General features: G+C 35.6%; 1 protein-coding gene across 11 annotated transcripts in view; it reads left to right on the forward strand.

Moving 5' to 3' along the window:
- PAN3 (poly(A) specific ribonuclease subunit PAN3) overlaps nucleotides 1–23569 on the forward strand; it is a 159186-nt gene that overhangs the window by 80981 nt on the left and 54636 nt on the right. For all 11 annotated transcript variants that reach the window (XR_013407810.1, XR_013407808.1, XR_013407812.1 and 8 more), the window contains one exon: nucleotides 1634–1781. Coding sequence is in view for 5 of the 11 variants with exons in the window: in XM_001097210.5 (XP_001097210.5) it covers nucleotides 1634–1781 (148 nt within the window). In the remaining 6 variants the exon portion in view is untranslated. The remainder of the gene's footprint in view (nucleotides 1–1633; nucleotides 1782–23569) is intronic.

Consider the following 23569-nt stretch of genomic DNA (forward strand, 5'->3'; position numbering starts at 1 on the left):
TGAAAGGTAGGATGGACCTCCCCCTCCTTTTTCCCCTTTACAGGGTCTCAAAAATAATAAAAATAGGCTTTCAAAATAATAAGGTTAGAGAAACTCATTTTTAAAATCGGTCTGTTATTTACTGTAATTATAGGTTATATGTGAAATAGAAACTGGGTAATACCTGCTTCTCAGGAACATTCTAAAAATATTCATATTGTGTATTATTTTCCTTATGTAATTTTGGTGTCTCCTAGTAATCCTACGTAATCCCGAAGTCCATGTCTCTAGCCACTTTGGACTCTTTTATTACGATATCAATGGCTTTTATCTTGACCCTCAACTTCTAAGACTTAGGTTTAACTGGGACATACTGGCCCTGTCATACTTTTCATTCTGTTGGTAGCCATTTGTTCCCTTATAACTAGGAAGGTACTACATTAGTAAAATGCAGTGGCTTGTTTTCTCCTCCAGAAATCAAGGAATTGGCCATCCGTTTAGAGAACATACCACTATTTTGGGGAATGTTACAATTGGAAATTTTTTAAAAATACATTTAAGTCACAAAAGAGGATTTTTTCCCCTTTGGAAAATATAGCCTCAGGCCTGATTTTACTTTTTCAGAAATTCGTGCCTTAAATGTGGCAGTAAAAGATTGATTCCGTAGTTCTAGTATATTTTAATTAAGCCCAGATTTAGCATTTGTTCTATATTTTATCACCTTTTATTTAACTTTAGCTGGCACATAGCTGATAATACTCGTTTTGGAGTTTACATTTGGGTTAGCCTGGTGACTTGTTACCTTCCAGATCTAGTATTTTGAACTCTAACTTGGCAGTATTTTGAACTCTTAACTCATTCATATTAAATGGGGAAGCTATTATTTCTGCCTCCTGTGGAAATTTAATGTGGACAATATGTAGACTTTTTATGACTTACGTATAGTCTCATATGTTCTAGTATTTCTTAAAGCTAAAAATACCATGCCACTTGAATATATAAAGAGTTGTAGCATAGTACCACTGTGAAAAAGATGTTTTCCACGTAATCTCATAGCCAAATATTTTTCAGTGTAACAAGTCACACATGGTACTGTATGGGCATTAGGATCACTTTAGTTTTTCTTATATCTTGATTCGTCCCATATTTGCCTTGTTTTTAAATGTTTTTCTAACCTTTACTTTGTTACTTAAATACATGATACCATATTATTAGGGAAATGTTTGAAGTAACTACAAAAAAGAAAGTGATTAATATTGGAAGAAAACAGTTTTGACCTTTATCTTGGTAGAAGTGGTTTAAAGATACTAAACTCGAAACTTGTCGCTCAGTTTTGAGGTAATCTCAACCTCCCGGTTCTCTAAAACATAGTAGTTTGGTAATGATGCATGCTTGATAATGAAGACAAATTTTACACATTACTGAGGTTAAAATTCTGCAAATGAAATGATTAAAATCTTCAAGTTTGATGATCAAATTTCCTTTAAGAAATTTAATTATGACCTACCAAAATATGGAACCTAAAACACTTGTTAATCCTTTCAAGAATATATTTTACTTAGTAAATAAAGCACTGTGGAATATGCCTAGTAGATTCAATGTCTTTTTTTTTGGCTTAAAGTGTGTTAACTTACTATATTTGATTTTTAAATAGACACCAAATCCTACTGCAAGCGAGTTTATTCCTAAAGGAGGATCAACCTCCAGGCTGAGTAACGTGTCCCAGTCAAATATGTCTGCCTTCTCTCAAGTTTTCTCTCACCCATCCATGGGAAGCCCTGCTACTGCTGGATTAGCACCAGGTAAGTTGAGTAACTATTTCCAGTGAGTTCCAGATACCAAATCTGTAAGCACCATTTACTATCAGAACTAAAATTGTATACTTGAATGATTCACACTTGAACAAATTATGAGCTTTATGTTCTAGTTTTTGGCACCATAGGCCAAATGTGTAGTTGAGAATTTTAAAGCAAAATTTAAATATGAATGAAATTACATATAAGAATTTTTATATGTAAAACTCACAAAAAAATTTAAAGGGGAAAATGGTTATTTAGGAAAAAAATCTATCTTTTTGTATTTCTCTATTTTTAAAACTTTGTGCTGTTTCACTAAAACTTATAAAGGCATCAGAAATAATGGGAATATTTATGTACATATGCCTCAGATCTACATATGCCTTTTGTATCTACATATGCCTTTTGTATTAACTCTCTAAAAAATAATTTATATCATTCTACATCTTTAGATGGTATTCCCTTTCAGATGTTTGATTATAAATGCTATAGTAGTAATTTTAAATTGGGTAAAGTATTATAAACAGTAGTAGGAAAAAAAATATATTACATAAGGGATCATTGCAGTAGAGAAAACACTTTTTAGTCATCTTCTGCCAAGTGCACCAATAATGACAGAAGAATCTGAGCAAATGTGCTTGTACTCCAGAATTCCTGAAGGCCTAGTTCAGTGCGACCCTTTGAGAAATCTATGATTCTTTGCAGTCTTCGTTTAATTCATGCAGATTTTTGCATCTATTACTCCATAATGTTTATTTTAATATAAAAATATTTAAATTTTTAAAATTAACATCACTTATCCCCACTGCTGTATACCTTGATTTGGAAAGCAAGGTGATATGCACAATCATATTTAATTAATAGTAAGTCCTGAGCAGATTGGTATCTTATGTTTGTCAAATGTTTGAGTTGCACACACAAATTATGCCTCTAGAACCTATACAGGAAAATCAGCACTTGGTCTTGGACATAAAAAAAAAAAACAGAAACAAAATGAAATATATATACCCACTAAAAGCCAAAGGATGTATCTAGATCAGCTGGGAACTGGTACTGCCTCCAGGGCTTAATCCAATTAGCAAGTAAATCTTTGATTTAAATACTGATATATCTAATTCAAGGACCTCTTTGGGACGAAAAATGGGAGAAGATAAAGATAAAGGGGAGTAGAGCATCTGTTTTAGCATTAAAGTATCAGTGTCCTCAGAGCTTAATAACCTTGTGTTGCTAAGGATTTTGTCAGCACATTTCCCCACCATTCTTTCTGTCTTACTACCCTCCTCCCTTCCGCTCCTCTCCCCCGACTTGTTCCCTTACCTTTTCTTCTACTTTGATTTTTTTTCAGGTTCAGTTAAATTTGTAAGCATTTTCCTTTCTTCCCTAGAAAGCAGTGTCAGAATTGAATTATCTCTGGTAGCCTAAACATTTTTTTGTAAGTAATGTACTACTATGATTTTTCTTTCATTGAGGTGTGTTTGCATTGTTTACATGAGCATAATCTACAAGTGAGCTACACATTTTAAAATTTCTTAGACAGGCATTGTCTAGACTTCTGAGCAGTGTTGTAATTGAACTTTACATGTCTCTTTCCAAAGCACCCGCAATAATGGGATCCATATAGCAATCAGAAAACTTTGGCCTTCGTAATTACATGCCAATTTATTTTGGTCTAACAATGCTTCCTTCTTCGTATCAGAAATAAACATTTTGTTAACTTATTTCATGAGACTAATTTAGGCATGCCATTCAGAAAAAAATTAGCCTTTTCAATTGGAGGAGTTAAAAATATTAAAGGGAATTTTAAATTTAAAAACACTCAGTTTAAAAAAATCCATTAATGCTTATGGTATAGGTATCAGCTTATTTGGAGGTAGGTATATTCATTGGTCCCATTTGGACCTCCCAGTTGAAACTTAGGGTGAAATTAATTAATTTAAAAGTTAAATTAGCTGAAAAACTATTCTTCTACATAGTCCTAGCATTAAATGGTTATTCTAGCTCCTCTTAACGATGCAAGGAATCACTCCCTGGAACCGTTGGAAATAGGTCATTATATCATATGACATGTATTCTTGAATTCTAGTAACTATTATTTTAAAAGTGCTCTTCATTCACATGACAAGTCAGTTAAAATTTTTTTAACAATGATGAATGATTTTGCATTAATTATTTTTTCTGTTTGGTTATTGGCTTAACACTCTGGAGATAAGCAAAGAAAAAACTTTGAGTCTGCCTTTCGGAAAAACCGTTGTACTCTCAGTGTCTTCCATCATTTCTTACCTACAAATGTTATTTTGTTTAAGGAAGGGTTCTTGACATTTACATTGTAAGGTTATAGAATAAATACAGAGTTTATTTACCTACGTTAGTGGTGATTTAGTTTATTTTTAATGCTTGCTATTATAGGTGTAACTCATTAATTTCAGTTACAAGTTTTTAATTTTCTTTTAAAATTTCTATCCCCAAAACTATTGCCCTTGAAAGTATCAAATTACTATAAAATATGAAACCTTAAATACTTTGACACTTATGTAAACTAGGGTAACGTCATTTCATTATGTATGGGAAAGTACGTCTCTAAATTTATTTTTGACCAAATATATTTGTCAAAATTTTTAGGCCAATTTATTTTGGCCTAATATTTGAGCAAAGTTGAGTGGATATTAAGAGTGCATTTCTTCAAATTATGAGGAACAAAGGCATAATGCCTGGCACAAAGGAGACCCTGAGTGAATCACATTGCTTTTTTAAAATTTGTTTTGATCACTTAAGAAAAAATAAATCATATTTTTGTGTATGTCTCAATGTAAGAAATAAAACTTTATACAAATATTTGAATTTAATCACAGCTGATTAGGTTTAAAAGACATTAAAATATGTGGCATCTATTTCTATAAAATTGCATACACACCCATTTTATTCTTTTTTAATTTAAGGAATCAAGGATTTAGAGATACAGTTTTGTTAGGCACATTGAACCTAGAACAGTAGCTGCATTTCTAAGTGTCTTTTGTGAAGGTAGTTGTTTTAATGATACTAAAGATATGGCACTTGGGCTTGTCTTTGAGAATCCCTACAATTATGCGTATTTTTATTTTAAAATATGCATTTTTCTCTGGCAACAGCTTTTATTATCTTCTCTCAGGTTCACAGCCTTCCAAAAGTTAAGAACCACTGTTTTTTTTGTTTTTTGTTTTTGAGACGGAGTTTTGCTCTTGTTGTCCAGGCTGGAGTGCAGTGGCGCGCTCTCTGCTCGTTGCAACCTCCACCTCCCAGAGAACCACTGATTTAACACAACTTAAACAAGACTAATTTCCAGAGTGTTATATAGTAAGAGTACTTTTTTTTTTTTTTATTTTTTTTATTTTTTTGAGACGGAGTCTCGCTCTGTAGTCCAGGCTGGTGTGCAGTGGCCGGATCTCAGCTCACTGCAAGCTCCGCCTCCCGGGTTCAAGCCATTCTCCGGCCTCAGCCTCCCGAGTAGCTGGGACTACAGGCACCCGCCACCTCGCCCGGCTAGTTTTTTTTTTTTTTGTATTTCTTAGTAGAGACGGGGTTTCACCGTGTTATCCAGGATGGTCTCGATCTCCTGACCTCGTCATCCACCCGTCTCGGCCTTTTAAGTAACACATAGCCTAAAGATACATTTTTCTACTAGCTTTTGCTTAGGCAGAGGGTTTTTTTGACTAGATCTCTGGAAACCAAATTATGAATGTGCTTAGTATATGAAATAATAGTTTATACTTTAATTTTTGTGTCATGAAAAGCCTTTTTTTTTGAGACGGAGTCTCGCTCTGTCCCCAGGCTGGAGTCCAGTGGCGCCATCTCAGCTCACTGCAAGCTCCGCCTCCCGGGTTCCCGCCATTCTCCTGCCTCAGCCTCCGGAGTAGCTGGGACTACAGGCGCCGCCACCTCGCCCGGCTAATTTTTTGTATTTTTAGTAGAGGTGGGGTTTCACCGTGTTAGCCAGGATGATCTCAATCTCCCGACCTCGTGATCCACCCGCCTCGGCCTCCCAAAGTGCTGGAGTTACAAGCGTGAACCACCGCGCCCGGCCGAAAAGTAATTTTATCATGAGAACTAATTGCTGAATGTCCTTTTTCATCAGAATTTTTTTCCCAAGTATTTTTAATAGTAGACATAGTTAACTAAGTCTTCGTGTACTTTAGATTTAATTACCTCAGTGTTAACAAATTTGCAGTGCCACAGTGTGTTTGAAAGTGACTTAAGTGCAGTGGGAACAGCACACATTTCTGGGTAGTGTTCTTGTGTATCATTTGGTGGTTTAGTGCACAGTTGTGTCTCAAATTGAGCATCTCTCCTTCTGCTTAATTATTATGTGTGGGCCCTTGGGAGGGGCAGAGGTGAGTTCTTGTATTTGCAAATGTCATCACTGATTTATAAATGAGAAAACGAGTCACGGTGACTTTCAGCATTTTTCAATATTCATTCCTTCAAGATGAAAATAGTGCAGGTTTATTTTTTAATCATTAGATACGTTTTATTGTAAATTATTATTACTTTAGAGAGAGGGTCTCACTCTGTCGTCCATCCTGGAATGCAGTGGCATGGCCTTAGCTCACTGCAGCCTCCAGCTCCAGCTCAAGCAATTCTCCCACCTCAAATTCCTGAGTAGCTGGGACTACAGACACATGCCAATTAAAAATACTCTTTTTAAAATTTTTTTGTAGAGACGAGTTCTCACTTTGTTTTCCAGGCTGGTCTCAAACTAACCTCAAGTGATCCTTTCTCTTCAACCTTTCAAAGTGCTAGAATTATAGGGGTGAGCCACCCCACTCAGCCTTTTTTGCATATTATTAAGGCAAACTCATATAATTGATATGGGGAGAATCATTTAATTATTATACCAAAATTAGCATTATTAAATAATTGTATTCATTTATTACCAAGTTTATTGTATGTTTTTGGGAAAATAAATCCGAAGAAAATTATGTTCTTAGATCCAGTTTTTAAAAAATACTGAACAGTCATTTCTTACATATTCCTGAGGTTATGGTGCCAAATTGGTGGGTAAAATTGGCTAATACCCTTTTTTAAAAAAAACATTTTTAGCTTGAGAAATATGTGAGGGAGAAAGGGAAGGGAAAGAAAAAGGGGAAATTAATGTTTGTCATTCTTGTTCAGAAATACCAAAACTTATGAATGTTGTAGACTAAAAGTAGTTATTTGCTTATAATGTTGAAGGGTTGGGATAAGCAGATCATTTTCAGTTTTAAAGTTCTGTGCTAAAAAATAAAATTCCGTAATTGATTAGCTCTATGGCATTTCATATCATAGATGAGGAAATGGAGGTTTTATATATTTAAATTACATAGTAGTTGGATTAGGCAATAATATGATATTGGTTATCAATCTAAGTGGAAACCTTTGGGATTTACATAGTCCAGCCTTGTGCCAGTCTAGAGGTGGCATTTCTGACAGATTGTCATCTAGTCTCTGCTTAGCCACTTAACAGTAATATAAGGAATTCATTAACTAACCAAGGCAGCCAACCAGTATACATTTTAACAATTTGAATATAAAACTCAGTCTTCTGCTAAACCAAAGTCTGTCTTGTCTATCTTCCAGCCACTTGTCCTAGTCCTCTCCTTTTTTGTTGAATGGGAAAACAAATTTTTCCTATATGATAGTGCTTTTAGTTATTTTATTTTTCAGACTGGTTCTGTGTGTGTCCATATAACTGATTTATTTGTAAGAGACAAGATGGCATCAGGCACTGGGGAGAAGTGTTACTCAATTCAGCGAATTGTATAGGTCCAAAATTGTGAACTCTTGTAAGTCATAAGGAATGGAACACTAGTGTGGGTAAAATAAAATCCACAGATATGTCTACCTGGCTATATTACTACTTTGATATCCAGCTAAGGAGTGTACCATTGGAAAAATAGGAAACTCTTTGGAAACTGTTCTTTTTTTGGGAAAACATGATGAATCTATGGTCTTGAAGATGGTGAATATCTAAGCTCAGATTTTAAATTTCATTTATGTGTTTTAGGGCTCTACATTAAGTGTTTCAAGGCACAAAAACTCTATAAGCTATTGCTTTAGATTACTTTGTGTTTACTAAGTGATATAATTATTAAAAATAAAATTATAACCATATTTAGTTCTTAAATATCAGTTTTAATTAACATAACATAACATAACAGATTTTCCTTGTAATTGTTTCTCAGAAGTCTACTGTTAAATGGATTCTGTGGGATAGTCAAATAATTATAGCTCAAATTAATTTGATGTTTCTGTCTAAATTGAATTCTTTAAATTAGTTTTGTACTTAATATCAATAATGGTAGTTTGGCATTAAAGTATCCTTCTAATTGTTTTAAATATTAATTAGATTTCCTAAACATCTCACAAATTGCTTGAGAAGAAGGGACCATGCCATTTCTCATCTAGTACAAATTTAGGTATAAATGGTGCTTAATAAATGCTTAATAGAGAAGGCTTCATTTTTGTCTTGGAAAATACTTTCGTAATTGTTAGGTATCTCTTAAGTACAGTGAATTTTAATTAATAAACATCTTTGAAGAACTTCTAAAAACTGCAAATATTCAAGAATATGCAGGTGAATAGTCAAATGAGGAACAGAAATGTGCCTGTTGACAAAGTTTAACAGCATCAAAGCTAGAGTCACTGTGTGTTTTGAGATGCTGAAGCATTCTTATAACCAGTTAAAGTATTTGTATTTTTACATTGCATGTTTCCACTCTTTGTAACTACTTTGTTTTTCAGGTATATTCAGCAGATTCATTCAAATCTTTCCAAGTTCTTTAGTTTGGAGATTACTTTCTACATTAAAAAAACAAGTAAAGTAACTATTTTATGATTAAGATCAGGGATCTCAAGGTTTTTGTGAAGTGGACCTTTTAATTGCCCTGTAATAAGGAGCTCATCCTAGAAGGAAGCTCCTCTGTGTATGCATGTGTAAGGACACAGATTGTGATGCCCCTGGGAAAGTTACTAACAGTAGAACTGTAGAATCATAACAGGGTTGGGAGTGCCTGCTGGCTATATTCCCTTCTCAGTTGGGAATTTCAGGAAACTGAGGCGAGACGTTTATGGCGCAGAGAGGGATGTGGCTGCTGCAGCTGGCTTGGAGACCTGTCAGGTAAGGCTTAAATAGCTACCAGTAGATAATATTCTACTGGTTGTGGAATCCCTGGTTAATGGGTCCTGATAGGTATAAGAGTTCCTACTGTGAGCTTCCTGTTTAAATCTCATTGAATTGGATGTTCTGTCCCATAATTAGGGGGTAGGGGCTGGATGGGAGTGGGTAGGGATTCCCTTTAACTATGAGTTACCGATCCGGTGATCTACAGCTGCAGCAAAGTCTCTTGCTGCTCTTGGACTGCTTTCAGTGTATTGTGACTCGATTGCCTTTAGAACATGGTACCGGTTCTACTGAAGCAACTATGTGATTTTCAGCGTACCGCTTGGTTTCTGTGTTTTAGAGTCTTCAGTTCTATAAGAAGGTAATAGATGATTTTAAGTCTTTCTGATCTAAAATTCTGTTTTTTCGAGACGTGGAAATCTGTAGAAACATAGAGGACAGTAAACAGAGACAGAAATGAAGACAGTGGTGAGAAGTAGTAAAAAGGGAAGGATAACACTTGTACTAGACTTAAGAAAGATTTTAGAAGGCATATGGACTTCTTGACATTCTGTGTAAGTAGAAAATCTTCCCATGGCTCCCTTTGTTTCATAGGTGGAGATGAGGAGAGTTTTGTTGTTCAGCAATATAAGATTAGATTCTGGGGTGAATCAGAGTGTTGTATTGGTTCTGGATGAACTGAGAAGCAGAAAGAACAGGTATAAATAAATGCCCAAGAATATTTCTGATCTGATTCACAGCTGAATGTGGAGAGTTAGATGTCTACCTTCCTTCCACCTCCTTCTTTAGTCAAGTAGGTTGAGAGCACCAGGGATCGTTTTTTCTTTAACCTTTTAGCTCAGTGATACTCAGAGCAATGTGCCTATTCGGAGGAGAAGACAGTGTTTGTGTGAATAAATTTACTGTTCTGTGTGTTACATTTCTAGTTAGGAGTGGTCCTCTAATTCTATAGGAATGAATCAGATGGTTGTAGCCCCTTCTGTTTCTTAAATTATCCTTTGATTCTTCTCAGCTTGACCGTGAAATTCGTCTTTTTCTTATTCTTAACTGCCTTTCAGATGTAGTTACTCTAGAGTAGGGCATGTAGGTAGGGTCTTAGTAAAAGGAGAGGTTGGCTAGGATGCTCTTCACATAGCTTATAAGGGACACAGGTCAAGAGCTTCTCAGGCTTCTCAAGATGTGGCCTTTTTCAAGTCCGCAAAGCACATAGGCATGTAAATCCTACTCATAAATGCCTGCGGATTGCATATTTATTATGGTAATAATGTTTAGTCCTAAATTTTTCAGTCGCGAATCTCTTACGTATTGATATGTCTGAAATAAGATGTTTTCTTACGATTTCATAAGTACTTTCATATATTTTACATGTGGTTGTCTAGATTTTAGTGTGGTATTCCTGTACATAGTAACTAATAACTAATAGTCATTTGGTGGGGGTACCTTTGAGAAAACAGTAAAATTAACATCAGTAAACAATAAATTAACATTAAGATTAAATATATTAACATCCTATTGATGTTAATTGATATTGATGTGAAAGGTATCAGAGTATTCACCAGCTGCTCTCTAAAGCCATAGTTAATATAGGTTATAATCTTACTGCTCACTGTGCGCGAGGTGGTGTAAGTTAAACTGCCGAAACAAGTAGGTCCAAAATGTAATGACATGGCTTAATATGACAAAAATGTGTTTCTTGCTTTTGTAACACTCCCAAGGCAGATGTTCAAGTGGCTAGGATGCTCTTCACATAGCTTATAAGGGACACAGGTCAAGAACTTCTCAGCATCTCTCAAGTGAGCTAGAAAGGAAGGGGGGAAGAGCATGAAAGAGCAGGAATGGGAAGATGGGATGACCCAAGCCTGAAAGTTTTTCCTATGATGACTTTTGACTAAAATCTGGACTTAAATTTTATTTTAAGCAGCTTGGCTACATTTCCCAGCCTCCTTTACAAGCAAAAGTTTCAACAGTTGATCCTGGTTATTTCATGAATATACATTTGGGATATTTTCTCATTTGCGTCTTTTGTAATGACTTTAAAAATATCACCAAAGCAGCTGCAATAACTGATTTATCTAGCGTCAGGGAAAATGAATCTTTCCAGCATACTTGAATTTTTTGGATATCAGAAGCTTACAGTTTTAATTGTTAGAACTTTATATTTTCACAAATTTTTCCATAGTACTCTCTGGCTTAAAACAAAACATAATCTTATTTTTTGATGACTCTTGTTCAACTATATGTGCCTCAGTGATTGTATTGAACCATAATACGCTGATACCCTTTACATATCCAAGTTTATAGAGCAGTTTATTTCAAGTTATGTAATTACTTAGATTTGTTATTCTTGCCACTGGTCTTCTGCTCCAATGAATTAGATTATAACTTTTTGAAGGTAAGGTCTTTCTCTTGCTTCTGAATCTCTTAAAGTGCCTGAAAGTAGTGCCTTGAATGGCCATAATCTGGCAAGCTTACTTTATTTTTTTGTTTTTATTGGCTTTTTTATTGGTAACTCTGTTGTGCTGTTTATGACAGTGATTCTCAAATTTCGGTTTACCAGAATCACCTAGAGGCTTGCTAACCCCAGTATTTGCATGGTCCCATCCCCATAGTTTCTGGTTTAGTAGCTCCGGGTGAACCAGGGAAGATTTGCTTTTCTTATGTGTTCCCAGGTGTTGCTGATGCTGCTACTTGTCCTGGGACTTCATTTTGAGAATGACTGCTCGATTTAGAACTTTTATAATTCTTTTCTCCTCTTTCCTCTTAAACTCCCTTTCTCCTCTTCCTCCTAATCTGCTGAGAGCTAAGAACACAAATACATCTAGTACCTCTTTTTTTTTTTTTTTTTTTTAAATGAGAAAAAGGCTTTGAGTCAAAGACTTGAATTGTTACTTGTGAATAAGGTACATGAGCTTTTTATTATCTTTTGGCTGAGGCTAGTATCACTTCATTTCTGGTTAATGTCTGTGTTCTGAATAACTAAGGTTATCGCTGAATTCATGAATATAGGGGTTGCCGATGCTTAGTCATGAATAAATCTGGGAAACAGGGATTCCTTCCACCTTGGTAATGTTAGTGAGACAAAATATAAATTAGTTACTATAACTTTTAGTTTTTCAAGATACTTACAAAATGAGTAGCATAAGTACCGTGGCTGTTTAAAATTTAAAACCTTCAAGCAGAGTCCCGTGGATGGGGTGGGGAGAGGAACAACCCTATGGTTCTGGAACTAGTAATCAGATATCTTTTATTTACATGTTACACTTTAATATGTATGTTTTAAAATTGTTACAAAAAATCAACTAAATTGTTCACATGAGAACATGTCCTGGCAACAAAAGAAAGAGAAAATAAGAGAAAACAACTACATTGTTGTTCATGTTAGATAAATAAGAGGCACTTATTGATTCAACCACAGTTTTCTTGAGATCAACTTTAATTTTTGTTTGTGCTTTGGTAGTAACTTTTTTTCTTTGGAAAGAAATCCAAAATTAAAATTACATTGTTAACTAAATCTTACTTTTTTTGTGTGAAATTTTGTAATTAATTTTCATAAGACACTCTTGTCTTAGAGTAAGTTTCTTGTTTGTAAAGAAAACAATACAACTTATCACTATGAATGAAGGACACCATTTACTCAAACATTCACTACCACTCGAGAAGAAAAAATGGTTCTTTTGAACCAAAAAAGTTATATTTAGTAGCTAACACCTTTCTTCCCAGTTTTGGTGCTTCGTTTAAATAAGTGTTATTATTTAAAATATTGCTACCATTGTAGAGTCTAGGGAGATCCTATTATTTTAGATCATTTGGCCAGTTTGGGGACAAGCAGGTAGGTTACTGTTGTGTTTCTTCAAACATTGTAGAGACCAAAGTAACTAAGCTACTCTTATAGGCTAGTGGGTAAGGTTCCTCCTAGTTCCTATATAGTTAAAACCCTGATGCTAGTTTTTAAAAATGTGTTTAATTATTAATGTTTTTGGGATTTAGGCACTGCACTTTACATGGTCAATATTCTAATGATATTTGTTGAATTAATTAACGGGAGTTCATCTAGAAATGACACCTCTGATACAGGCAACACTGAAGTTACGTCAAAGGGAAGATTAGTATGTATAGACAAGGAAAACAGAGTAATTGTGCAGGCTGTGATCTCCATCAAAAATTGAAGACTGTGTGCTTGATAAAGCTCAGGTTGAATTAATCATATGAATTATATAAATTGACATGTGCCTGAGTTTGGTCAATAAGATTAAATAGATTTTATGAGGACGCTTTAGGGTACTTAATTATTTTATTAATGTTTACAGTATTTCTAATACCAGATAGTCTAAGTATCTATCACAGATAGATATTTAGCCAAAATGAAGTATGATTATATAAATTAGTTGATGAAATTCTGTAGTTATTAAAGGGAAAATCAGAGATGGAAATTAAGTTGCAATTATTTTGGCTAGGTCCACATGGCCTCTATTAAAGCTGATTTACATATAAAAATAAGTCTAGGCAACACAGCATGACTTGGTCTTTCAAAACAAATAAACAAAACAAACAAAAAACAACCAAGGCTGGGCGCGGTGGCTCATGCCTGTAATCCCAGCACTTTGGGAGGCCGAGGTGGGCGGATCACAAGGTCAGGAAATCGAGACCATCCTGGCTAACATGGTGAAACCCCGTCTCTACTAAAAAAATACAAAAAATTGAGCCAGGCGAATGCCGTGAACCTGGGAGGCGGCGTTTGCAGAGAGCCGATATTGTGCCACTGCATTCCAGCCTGGGCGACAGAGCGAGACTCTGTCTCAAAAAAAAAAAACACAAAACAAAAAAACAACCATAGGCAGGTATGGTGGCACACACCTGTAGTCCCAGCTACTTGGGAGCTTGAGGCAGGAGAATTGCTTGAGCTCAGGAGTTCAAGGCTGGAATGAGCTATGATCACATGACTGATCTCCAGCCTGGGCAGTACAGTGAGACCCTGTCTCTAAAAATGAAAATAAATAAATAAATAAAACTTTTTAGAGCGCGTTGAAATTTGTCATTTTATTGCATAATATAAAGAGAAGATTTTGTACTTTTAATCAGTTTATGGTGTTATAATTGAAATGTCACTGTTATGCGGTAATAAGATAAACGTTTTGCACTTTTCCTTTATATTTACCCAAAAGTGAAAGCCAGTTCTTGTTTACTTCTCAAAAAAATGAAAAAGAATACTTTATTTGTAATATATTTGTAGTCTCATTCACAGAATTCCTAGTCCCCCCCACCCCCACCTTTTGGAGGCCGTAAAAATGAGGATGAGGGGTTAGAAATTTCCAGAAAGTTACTGTTGTTAAGATAGACATTGAAAGATAGCAAAATAAGAGTAGAATTAGGTATTATAAAGAGCATAGTCTTTGAATCCAAGGTTCGGTTTACCACGAATCTAGATGTTGCATAGTTCAGGAAATTCTTCTATCACATCTTAAAAAACTGTTGTTTTAATGGTAGCTATTGATTGGACCCACTTTAAGTGGGATATATTATATTTGCATATAGAAGATGAAGTTCTAATAGCTTCAACATAAAAAAAATTCTATGAAATAAATGTATGCTCACTTTGGCAGCACATATACTAAAATTAGTTTCGAGGATGAGCAACCCTTATCCAAAAACATATTTTTTTAAAGACTCCTTTTTATTATGTTAGGCTAAAATTGTGTTTCTTTTTTTTTTTTTTTTTCTCTTTTTTTTTGAGACTGAGTCTTGCTGTGTTGCGCAGGCTGGAGTGCAGTGGCGTGATCTCAGCTCACTGCAAAGCTCCGCCTCCCGGGTTCACGCCATTCTTCTTCCTCAGCTTCCCAAGTAGCTGCGACTATAGGCGCCTGCCACTACTCCCAGCTAATTTTTTTGTATTTTTAGTAGAGACGGTGTTTCACCGTGGTCTTGATCTCCTGACCTCGGGATCCGCCCGCCTCTGCCTCCCAAAGTGCTGGGATTACAGGCGTGAGCCACCGCGTCTGGCTTATTAGGCTAACATTGTAACCTGTTGACAGAAAATAACATAACTATGATCTATGGGGAAATCTGGCCTCTATGAAAATAATGATTTGTGAGTGTACATATTCCTCATCAATTTTATAGAACAGGTTTTTAGGTTAGATTCACTGTAAGACTTATCTGAATTTACAGATTAGAATACTGTTATCTTTTTTTTCTTGAGTAGCTTAATAGATATCCAGCATGCATATTGTTAAACTAGAATATGAAAAATTTAAATCAGTAATTCTCAAAGGTAAATGTATTGGTGTAGTTAGGAAATTCATGGGTATTAACTTTGGATGGTTGCTTTTAGTAATTCTTTAAAAGTGGAAAAAATTATGTTAAAAACCTCATATAGAGGAGAAGGGATTTTTGTGATTTGCTCAAGTGCATTTCTTCCTAATATTTTGGAAATTATGCACTTTTTTTTTTTTTTTTGAGGTGGAGTCTCACTCTGTTGCCCAGGCTGAAGTGCAGTGGCACGATCTCAGCTCACTGCAACCTCGGCTTCCTGGGCTCAAGTGATTCTCCTGCCTCAGCCTCCTGAGTAGCTGGGATTACAGGTGTGTGCCACCATGCCTGGCTAATGTTTGTATTTTTAGTAGAGAAGGGGTTTCACCATGTTGGCCAGGCTGGTCTCAGACTCCTGACCTCAAGTGATCTGCCTGCCTTGGCCTCCCAAAGTGTTGGGATTACAGGCATGAGCCATAACGACCGGCCTGGAAATTATGACATTCTTATTAGAATTGTGACTTACTTTGTTTGGAGGAAGAGTATATTGTGTAGCTGTGTGCATTTTTTATGTTGCAAATTAATTTTGTGCTTGAACGTTTATTCCTTGAGGAAGCTTTAGAGCTACCTCAGGATGTCATCAAATCAGTGTAGAAGTTAAATAGGCTTTTATAGTTTTACTGGCAAATATCAGGTTTATAGTCTTTGTAAAATCTAATCTCCCTGATGTTTTCCCTTTGTATTTCTATAAAAAGAATATAGCTGCATTTGTTTCAACAGAAATTCTGTTTTATTGCATTAACATTGGTTTCATGTTAATCTTTTAAAAATTAACCAAAGATGTGTATCAGCGTTTCCCAAGGTGCTTTTAAAATATGCGTTGTTGACCAGGACCCCTAAACCTACCAATTCAGTTTCTTATCCAGATCCTCCATTTTTCTTTTCTTTCAGTTCTATAAATGTCTTTTTTGGAAAGCCTTTAAAGGTGTTGTGATGTCAATCCTGTTTAAGAACCAGTGCCTTAAGAGAGTTGAGGCAGTTAAGCACTAGTATGGTCTGGTACAGTGAGGGAGAACAGGCTCACCCTTCCTCATACTTTCAGTTCCACATGGGTTTTGTTGTTATTTTAGGAGGCAGGGTCTTGCTCTCTTTTCCAGGTTGGAGTGCAGTAAAGTGATCATAACTCACTGCAGCCTTGAATTCCTGGGATCAGGCAGTCCTCCCACCTTGGCCCCCCAAAGTTCTGAGATTACTGGCTTCCACATGTTAATAATTAGAAGAAAACATTAACATATTGTCTTAAAATTTTTCATGTTTTGGAGTTTGGTATGATTATTAAGATACTATCTGTATGCATGTGAATGTATAATTTCTATGTGCTATAAAAATTATAGGTAACAAAGATTTTAAACTGATTAATTCATTTTCCCATCTTCAGTTTTCTCTTTTGCTACCTAAGCTATGTGAAAATCTCTTAATTACCTTAGGAGAATATGTCCTAACTTGTCTTCATACTTCAGTTCAGTTTAGAATTTATTAATTCTTATCCTACATTCTGTTTGCTGAGTTGAGGCTTTTTCTTGTCTAGGCTTTTATGAAGTTGAGTAAACTGATCATCTTTCTCTTAAGTATTATTTATTTTTCTTTCTTTTTTATTTTTCTTTCTGTTTTTAATTGCAAAACTTTCATTTTAAGGAAGATTCTTGAACAGGACACCTAAGATTTATTTTTGTGCCCTTCATTTTCTGTATCTACTTGGCTTTCATATTATATCTATGAACTGTCTTCTATTTTCCTTTTTTTACTCTTGCCATCAAAGCCTCTACCATGTGCTATTCAGACTAATTGGTCTACCCTTGCATTTCCTTTTTTGTACAATTACAAAAGTAATCTTAAATATACACCAAATCATGACTAAATTGTCATTAGAATAATTTCCAAGCCCCTTACCATGGCCCGAATAATCTGTTTTATATACCTATAATCTCATCTGTCATTCTTTCCCTTGGGTGCCCCGTTCTGGCCTTTTACTGACATTCCCCAAATAATGTAAAGCTCCTTTTGACTCATGTTCTCTGCATGTGTCGTTCCTCTCATTCCTCCCATGGCTGGTTCCTTCTCTTCTTCTTAGGTCCCTGCTAAAGTGTCACTTATAAAAAAAAGTCCTTTGACTAACAACGTAAAGGAAGTTTCCCACCATTATTTTCCATCCTCTTCCCCTGTTTACTTCCTTAAAATAATCGAAGGTTTTATTAAAATACTGCCATCTTTCTTTTCTGATTAAATAGACCTAGTCCCTTTAACTCTACCTCATATAGGACCTCACTGTTTTATGAAATACATCTCCTGTTCTCTAAGAATATGTATTTGAACATGGTCAGCCTTTTCCCCATCTTTGTGCCTTTGCTTGGGCCTTTTGCTGCCTGGAAGGCTCTCATATTTATTGATTAGGTCAAATGTCTTTTTCTTAGAAGTCATTTCTACTTCTGTAGTCATTATAGTATCTCCCATTTCTTTGCTTTTATGGTGTGTTGAGTATCATAGTTTTTAAATATTTTTGTCTTTCTCTGATATATGTATATTTACACAAACACACACACACACACACACACACACACACATATATGTGTATTTATTTTAGAGATAAGCCGTAGCCCAGGCTGGAGAGCAGTGGCTCGATTATAGCCCACTGCACCCTCAAACTCCTGGGCTCCTGCCTCACCCTCTGGAGAAGCTAGGACTAGAGGCACTCACCACCATGCCCGGCTGATGAAAAAAAAAATTTTTTTTTATAGAGTTGTGGTTGCTCCAGGCTGGTAGAAGTTGCTCCAGGCTGGTCAAACTCCTGGCCTCAAATGTTCCTCCTGCTTCTGCCTCCCAAAGTATTGGGATTACATACGTGAACCCCTGTGCATGGCCTTCATGTTAGTTTTATACGTATTTATTTCCTCCACTAAAGTTAAATGCTCCTGGGATATTTTATCCTTTATTGTGATCACATATGGAGAGCTACAGTTAAGTATTAAGATTGAACATTTTTAAGCATTTTAATGAGCTTTATGGTAGAATGTTAACTGTGAGTTTAGACCTAGGTTTTATTTGTTGGTATCTTCAATTTTTAGAATCTTGCTCAGTGCTTGATCTCATGCTGGTTCCAATGAGCTTTCATATATAGTTACAGATCAGAATCACATACAGTGCTTTGAAAATGTAAATTCTCTAGTCCCCATCTAGGACCTATTAAATCAGAAACACAGATTTGGAGCATCAGCCTTTATCTATATTTTAAAAAAATTCACAGGAGATTCTTTTTTTTTTTTTTTTTTTTTTTTTTTTTTTTTGAGACGGAGTCTCACTCTATCGCCCGGGCTGGAGTACAGTGGCCGGATCTCAGCTCACTGCAAGCTCCGCCTCCTGGGTTTACGTCATTCTCCTGCCTCAGCCTCCGGAGTAGCTGGGACTACAGGCGCCCGCCACCTCGCCCGGCTAGTTTTTTGTATTTTTTTAGTAGAGACGGGGTTTCACCGTGTTAGCCAGGATGGTCTCGACACAGGAGATTCTAACATATACCCCTTTACATCTAGAGTAAAAAGTGTTCAAAGTGCCAGAAAATTTGAAGGAAGGTAAATTTTATCTGATTTGAATGAGGGTATAAAGGAAAAAAGTTTCATGGAAGAGGAACTATTTGAGATGGTTTTTAAAGAAAGGATAAGTTTTTTTATCTGTTTTAAAAATAGGCGGTTGAGAATCAGTGAAGCTTGTTGTTTTTTCTATTTGTTTTAACCAGTTTCACATAAAGACAAATGTTCTCAGTTAATGTTTAAAAATTAATTCAGTCTGAATTAGATAAAGACTAAACATCTGTGAAGAAAATCTCAGTTAGGCATGGTACCAAGCCATAGGCTTAGAGCAGGGTTCTTTTTATTTTTGTAGAGGTGGGGTCTCCCTTCATTGCCCAGCCTGGTCTTGAACTCCTGGACTCAAGCAATCCTGCTGCCTTGGCTTCTCAAAGCATTTTGTTTCGTTTGTTTTTCTTAAAAGTAAACAATACCTTGGTATCAGTGCATATTGGTTAAATACCAACTCTCTAAAAGTGATGATTTTGCATGACCATTTAGAATATTGAGATCATATGGATTCTTTTGTTTTACAGAGCTCAATCTTTGTATGCGGAGTTTCTTTTTGTTTTATCTTTTCAAATATTTATATCCAAAGAATATAATTTTGTTTTAAAATTAGAATTGTTAGGCAAGTGAAAACGTGGGCTGGAACATGGAAAAATTAATGGAAAATGGCCTAGAGGTAGACAGGTTTTTTTTTTTTACATGTTAAGTACCTGATGCTCTTCTTTTAAAATCTTGAACAGTTTTATTTGCCACCGGCTTCGCAGAGTCTGGCACATTGTTTCTTGAGGGTTGTCAGAATGTGAGGAGAAGAGACTAGCAGGTAATAAGACTGGAAAGATGGGTTGGAACCTAACTGTATCACAGGAACTCAGAAATGAGCAGGCAACCAAACCTTAAGACTTAATTATCATTTCTGCCCCTAGAGAACCTGTGAACCAGGAGCACCAAAACTTAATTAGAGCTTAGAACATTAGTTTTCATACATTTTTTTAAAAATAGCAGCAGTACTCTTGTGAAGTCTTGTATAAACTCCCAACCCTAAAGTTACATAAAGCAGATAAAGCTGGAATTTACAGGTTCAGGTTTATTACAGTAACTCATAAAAGTTATTCAGTGAGAATAACAAGGCTATGTAGTATTTTATTGAATGCAATAGCTTGAAATTAGTGGGTGAAGAAGAATAACTTTGTATTCCTCAAGTTTCTTTTTTTATATTTTTAATCATATAGTAACATGAAAATCATGAATTCCATGGGTAAGTTGTGTACTCAGGTGTTCAAGTTTATCTGAGTGTATGTGCATTTATAAATAAAGTTATTGCAGAGTCACTACCTTCCTAATAAAAAAAAATCTGTGTATATGAACAAGGGTGATAAGAGAGAGGCTTTACCTTGAGGTCTATATGAAACCCAACACAAATTAAGTATATTGATTGGTGTTGGTATGTTAAAACATGAATGCATATTAATTTGGACCTGCATTTGTGTGTTTTTATTTATTTAATAAATAGTGGAAAAGCGGATAAAAAGAAATTCAAATCAGGCATTTACAAAACCCCAAGGCATTGCTGGAAGCCTAAGGCTTAGTTAATACTGTTTTAAAATCGCTGCCATAGGTGGCCTGTTTCTCAGTAGGAGGGAATTTACCAGTACATGGGTTAAGGAGGCTGGGAAGGCTGCAGCTTTTCTTAGCTGAGATTCCTCATTTGAACCAAAGAATACAGAGAAGTGATATAAGCAATTATTTTGTCATTCTCCAAAGGGTAATATCTATCAGGTGGCATTATACAATGGGTGTTTAGCTCATTGGTGCTTAATCCCCCGGAACCCCTTTAGAAAGGTTGGGAAAGTGAGGAATCAATAAGGCGTTAAAAACCAAGCAACCAAACAAAAAAACCACTTAACCAAAATGTCAGATGCCTATATTCAAATGAGTACAATTTTCAAGACAATGCATGGTCACTACTATATTGTAATTCACAAGTCTGAGCTCTTAGGTACTGAGTTTATGACTGAGAATCAATATTTGTTCATGTTAGGCCGGGCATGGTGGCTCATGCCTGTAATCCCAGCACTTTGGGAGGCCGAGACTGGCGGATCATGAGGTCAGGAGATGGAGACCATCCTGGCTAACACGGTGAAACCCCATCTCTACTAAAAATACAAAAAGTTAGCTGGCCTGGTGGCGGGTGCCTGTAGTCCAGCTACTCAGGAAGCTGAGCCAGGAGAATGGCGTGAACCCGGGAGGCGGAGCTTGCAGTGAGCCGAGATCGTGCCACTGCACTCCAGCCTGGGCGACAGAGTGAGACTCCGTCTCAAAAAAAAGAAAGAAAAAAAGAGATTTGTTCATGTTAAAACTTGGAAATGAGAAAGATATATTTTGATTAGGATATATTTTCATTTGATTAATAGCATTGATACTTTTTTTAATGAAAAGTTGTATTGGCCACCGTCATGATTCTGTCTGGGTGCAGGCTTGAGTAATGAGTTTATTTTGTAAACAAACAAAAACTTTCAATCTAATTCATACAAAAGAAGAATGATGTTTCAGTGTTCTGAAATTAGCTTGAGCTCTTTAGTTCCTTTTCTTATTTTTCCCCCTTTTTTTCCATAATAGTGTATTATTATAGACAAAACCACTAAGTCATAAAATGGGAAGGTTCCCTTGTTTTGTTAAGGCATATCTTGAAGCTCAAAGGCTATGCATGTTGATTTTTTTTTTGGTTTTAGACATAATAAGGAAGGCAAGTCACTATTTCAGGTCTTGAAACAGAACATGTTCCTCTTTTTAATCTTTTGATTGAGAATATTTTATTTAACAAGTGAATCAGAACCTTGAATTTAAGGAATTATGTAACACTTCACTGGTTGATTATGTATGCCCTTAAGCAAAGCTACTCTAGACATCCAAACTGCTTCTGGGTGGAGACTTTTAATTCCCCCCCAATCCTCCCACACACACTAGGAAAGTAACCACCTTTTCAAAGATAAAATACAACAAAACAAAAATAGCTTTGGCCCTTGCAATACTTTCCATTTATGTTCCCTTCATATTTCTTCCCAGTGAGAAGCCATATGGTTTGTGCTATAGCTTTTCCTGAAAACTTTGTTAGCTATTTGACAGTCTCACTGTAACTGAGTGAAAGCTTTAATCAAGAACTGCCCGTGACATATAGATGCCTTCGGTTCATTGGCTACTTCTGTAGTTGAAAGGAAGTTGAACCCAAGTTTGCCCTTTCTACTTGGGTGTTGAAAGAGCTTATGAGCAGTAGCTGTTCTGATTTTTGTTGGTTGTTTTCTCTAGGGAACAAGCTACCCTCTGAGTCAGCACTGGACTTGAAGATAAATCCTACAATTCATGAAACTGACTGATTCGACTAAAGGATGGATAGTTTGGGCAGCGTTGGACAGCTCTATGAGGGGTCTGTTTGTTTAACTGAAGGGATTGTTGAGTTCAGCAACTTTTAACTCCCCTAATCATAAGGGGTTGCTGTTGTGAAAACAGGGTTTGTGAAGGAATCAGTTCTGGCAATTAACATCAGTATTCTTACTGACTTCGTTTTCATTTTATTGTCAAACTTCGTTGAACAATTCTTTAAAGTGGAGAAATTTTACTGCTTTTTTTGCCAGCAAGAAATTGTATGTACTGAGAGGTCAGCATAGAAGCTTTGCAGTCTGCTTATGAATCCAAGTTTTTGTTTTTTTTAATATATGAGATTATAAACATTTCTCTCAAGTAAACCTTTTGACACTTGGATTATTTAGTCTTTGCAAAGGTAGTATGCATTTGTGGCTTAGAATTTTTAAGATTTATGGAAGTTAATTTGAATATTAAATATTTTACTAGTTTAGTGAATATATTTTGGCTTATGGCTGACATGCTTTTTAGATAACTATTTTATTAATAAGATATTAATTTTTACCCTAAAACTTCACAGACTTTTAAAAATCAATCTTTGAGGAAATAAGATTTATTATAATGTTTAATTATATGGATTTTTAATCTGAAACCTGAGGGATTTAAGCTACAGAATAAAAATCTTCATACCCTAATTTTCTAGGCCATAATTATGCAGGGATACAGTGGATTGTCTTTTTGAAGATAAAATATGCTGTGGGATAACATAGGAAATCCCGAAGCTGTGTCTGTGTAGTAACACATAATTTTGTTATTTAAGCATGAAAAGATTATAAATGTATAAATTTTATTTTAATCATTTGAAAGTTGGTATGATTGAAAATAATGTAGGCATAATAATAGTATTACCTAGCCGGTATTTGAGTAGATTATTTGAATATCTTTGATTGATTAGGCCGGAAGTACAAATAGTCATCCATCATGGCAGAGTTTAGAAAATTGGGCTGTAGACAAATGAGTTTGCAGAAAATTCAACTTTCGCTCCATTAGCTGCATGATTCTTATTACCTTGTTAAGCTTGATACTTTTGATTAAGAACATTTTTTGCCAGATTTGATATTCTCTGCAAGGTTGAATTTGATTGAAAAAATGAAATTATTTTGAGGAAAGAAGTAAAGGCTAGTATTATTTTAGTGTTTACTTTCTGATTCTATTGATTTTCTGATGGTGAAGTGGTTGGTTTTATATTGTACACTCTATTCTGGAATGAGAGCCACGTTTAAAACATACATATGCCTATGGCTTGTTTATCCGAGTCACATCTTTATTTGTGTCCACTTCTAAATTTTCCTTTTTGGCTGGGTGTGGTGGCCCATGCCTGTTATCCCAACACTTTGCAGGGGGCCGAGGCGACAAGGTTGCTTGAGTCCAGA

Source organism: Macaca mulatta, chromosome 17 (assembly GCF_049350105.2).
Source record: "Macaca mulatta isolate MMU2019108-1 chromosome 17, T2T-MMU8v2.0, whole genome shotgun sequence".
Taxonomy (NCBI): Eukaryota; Metazoa; Chordata; class Mammalia; order Primates; family Cercopithecidae; genus Macaca; species Macaca mulatta.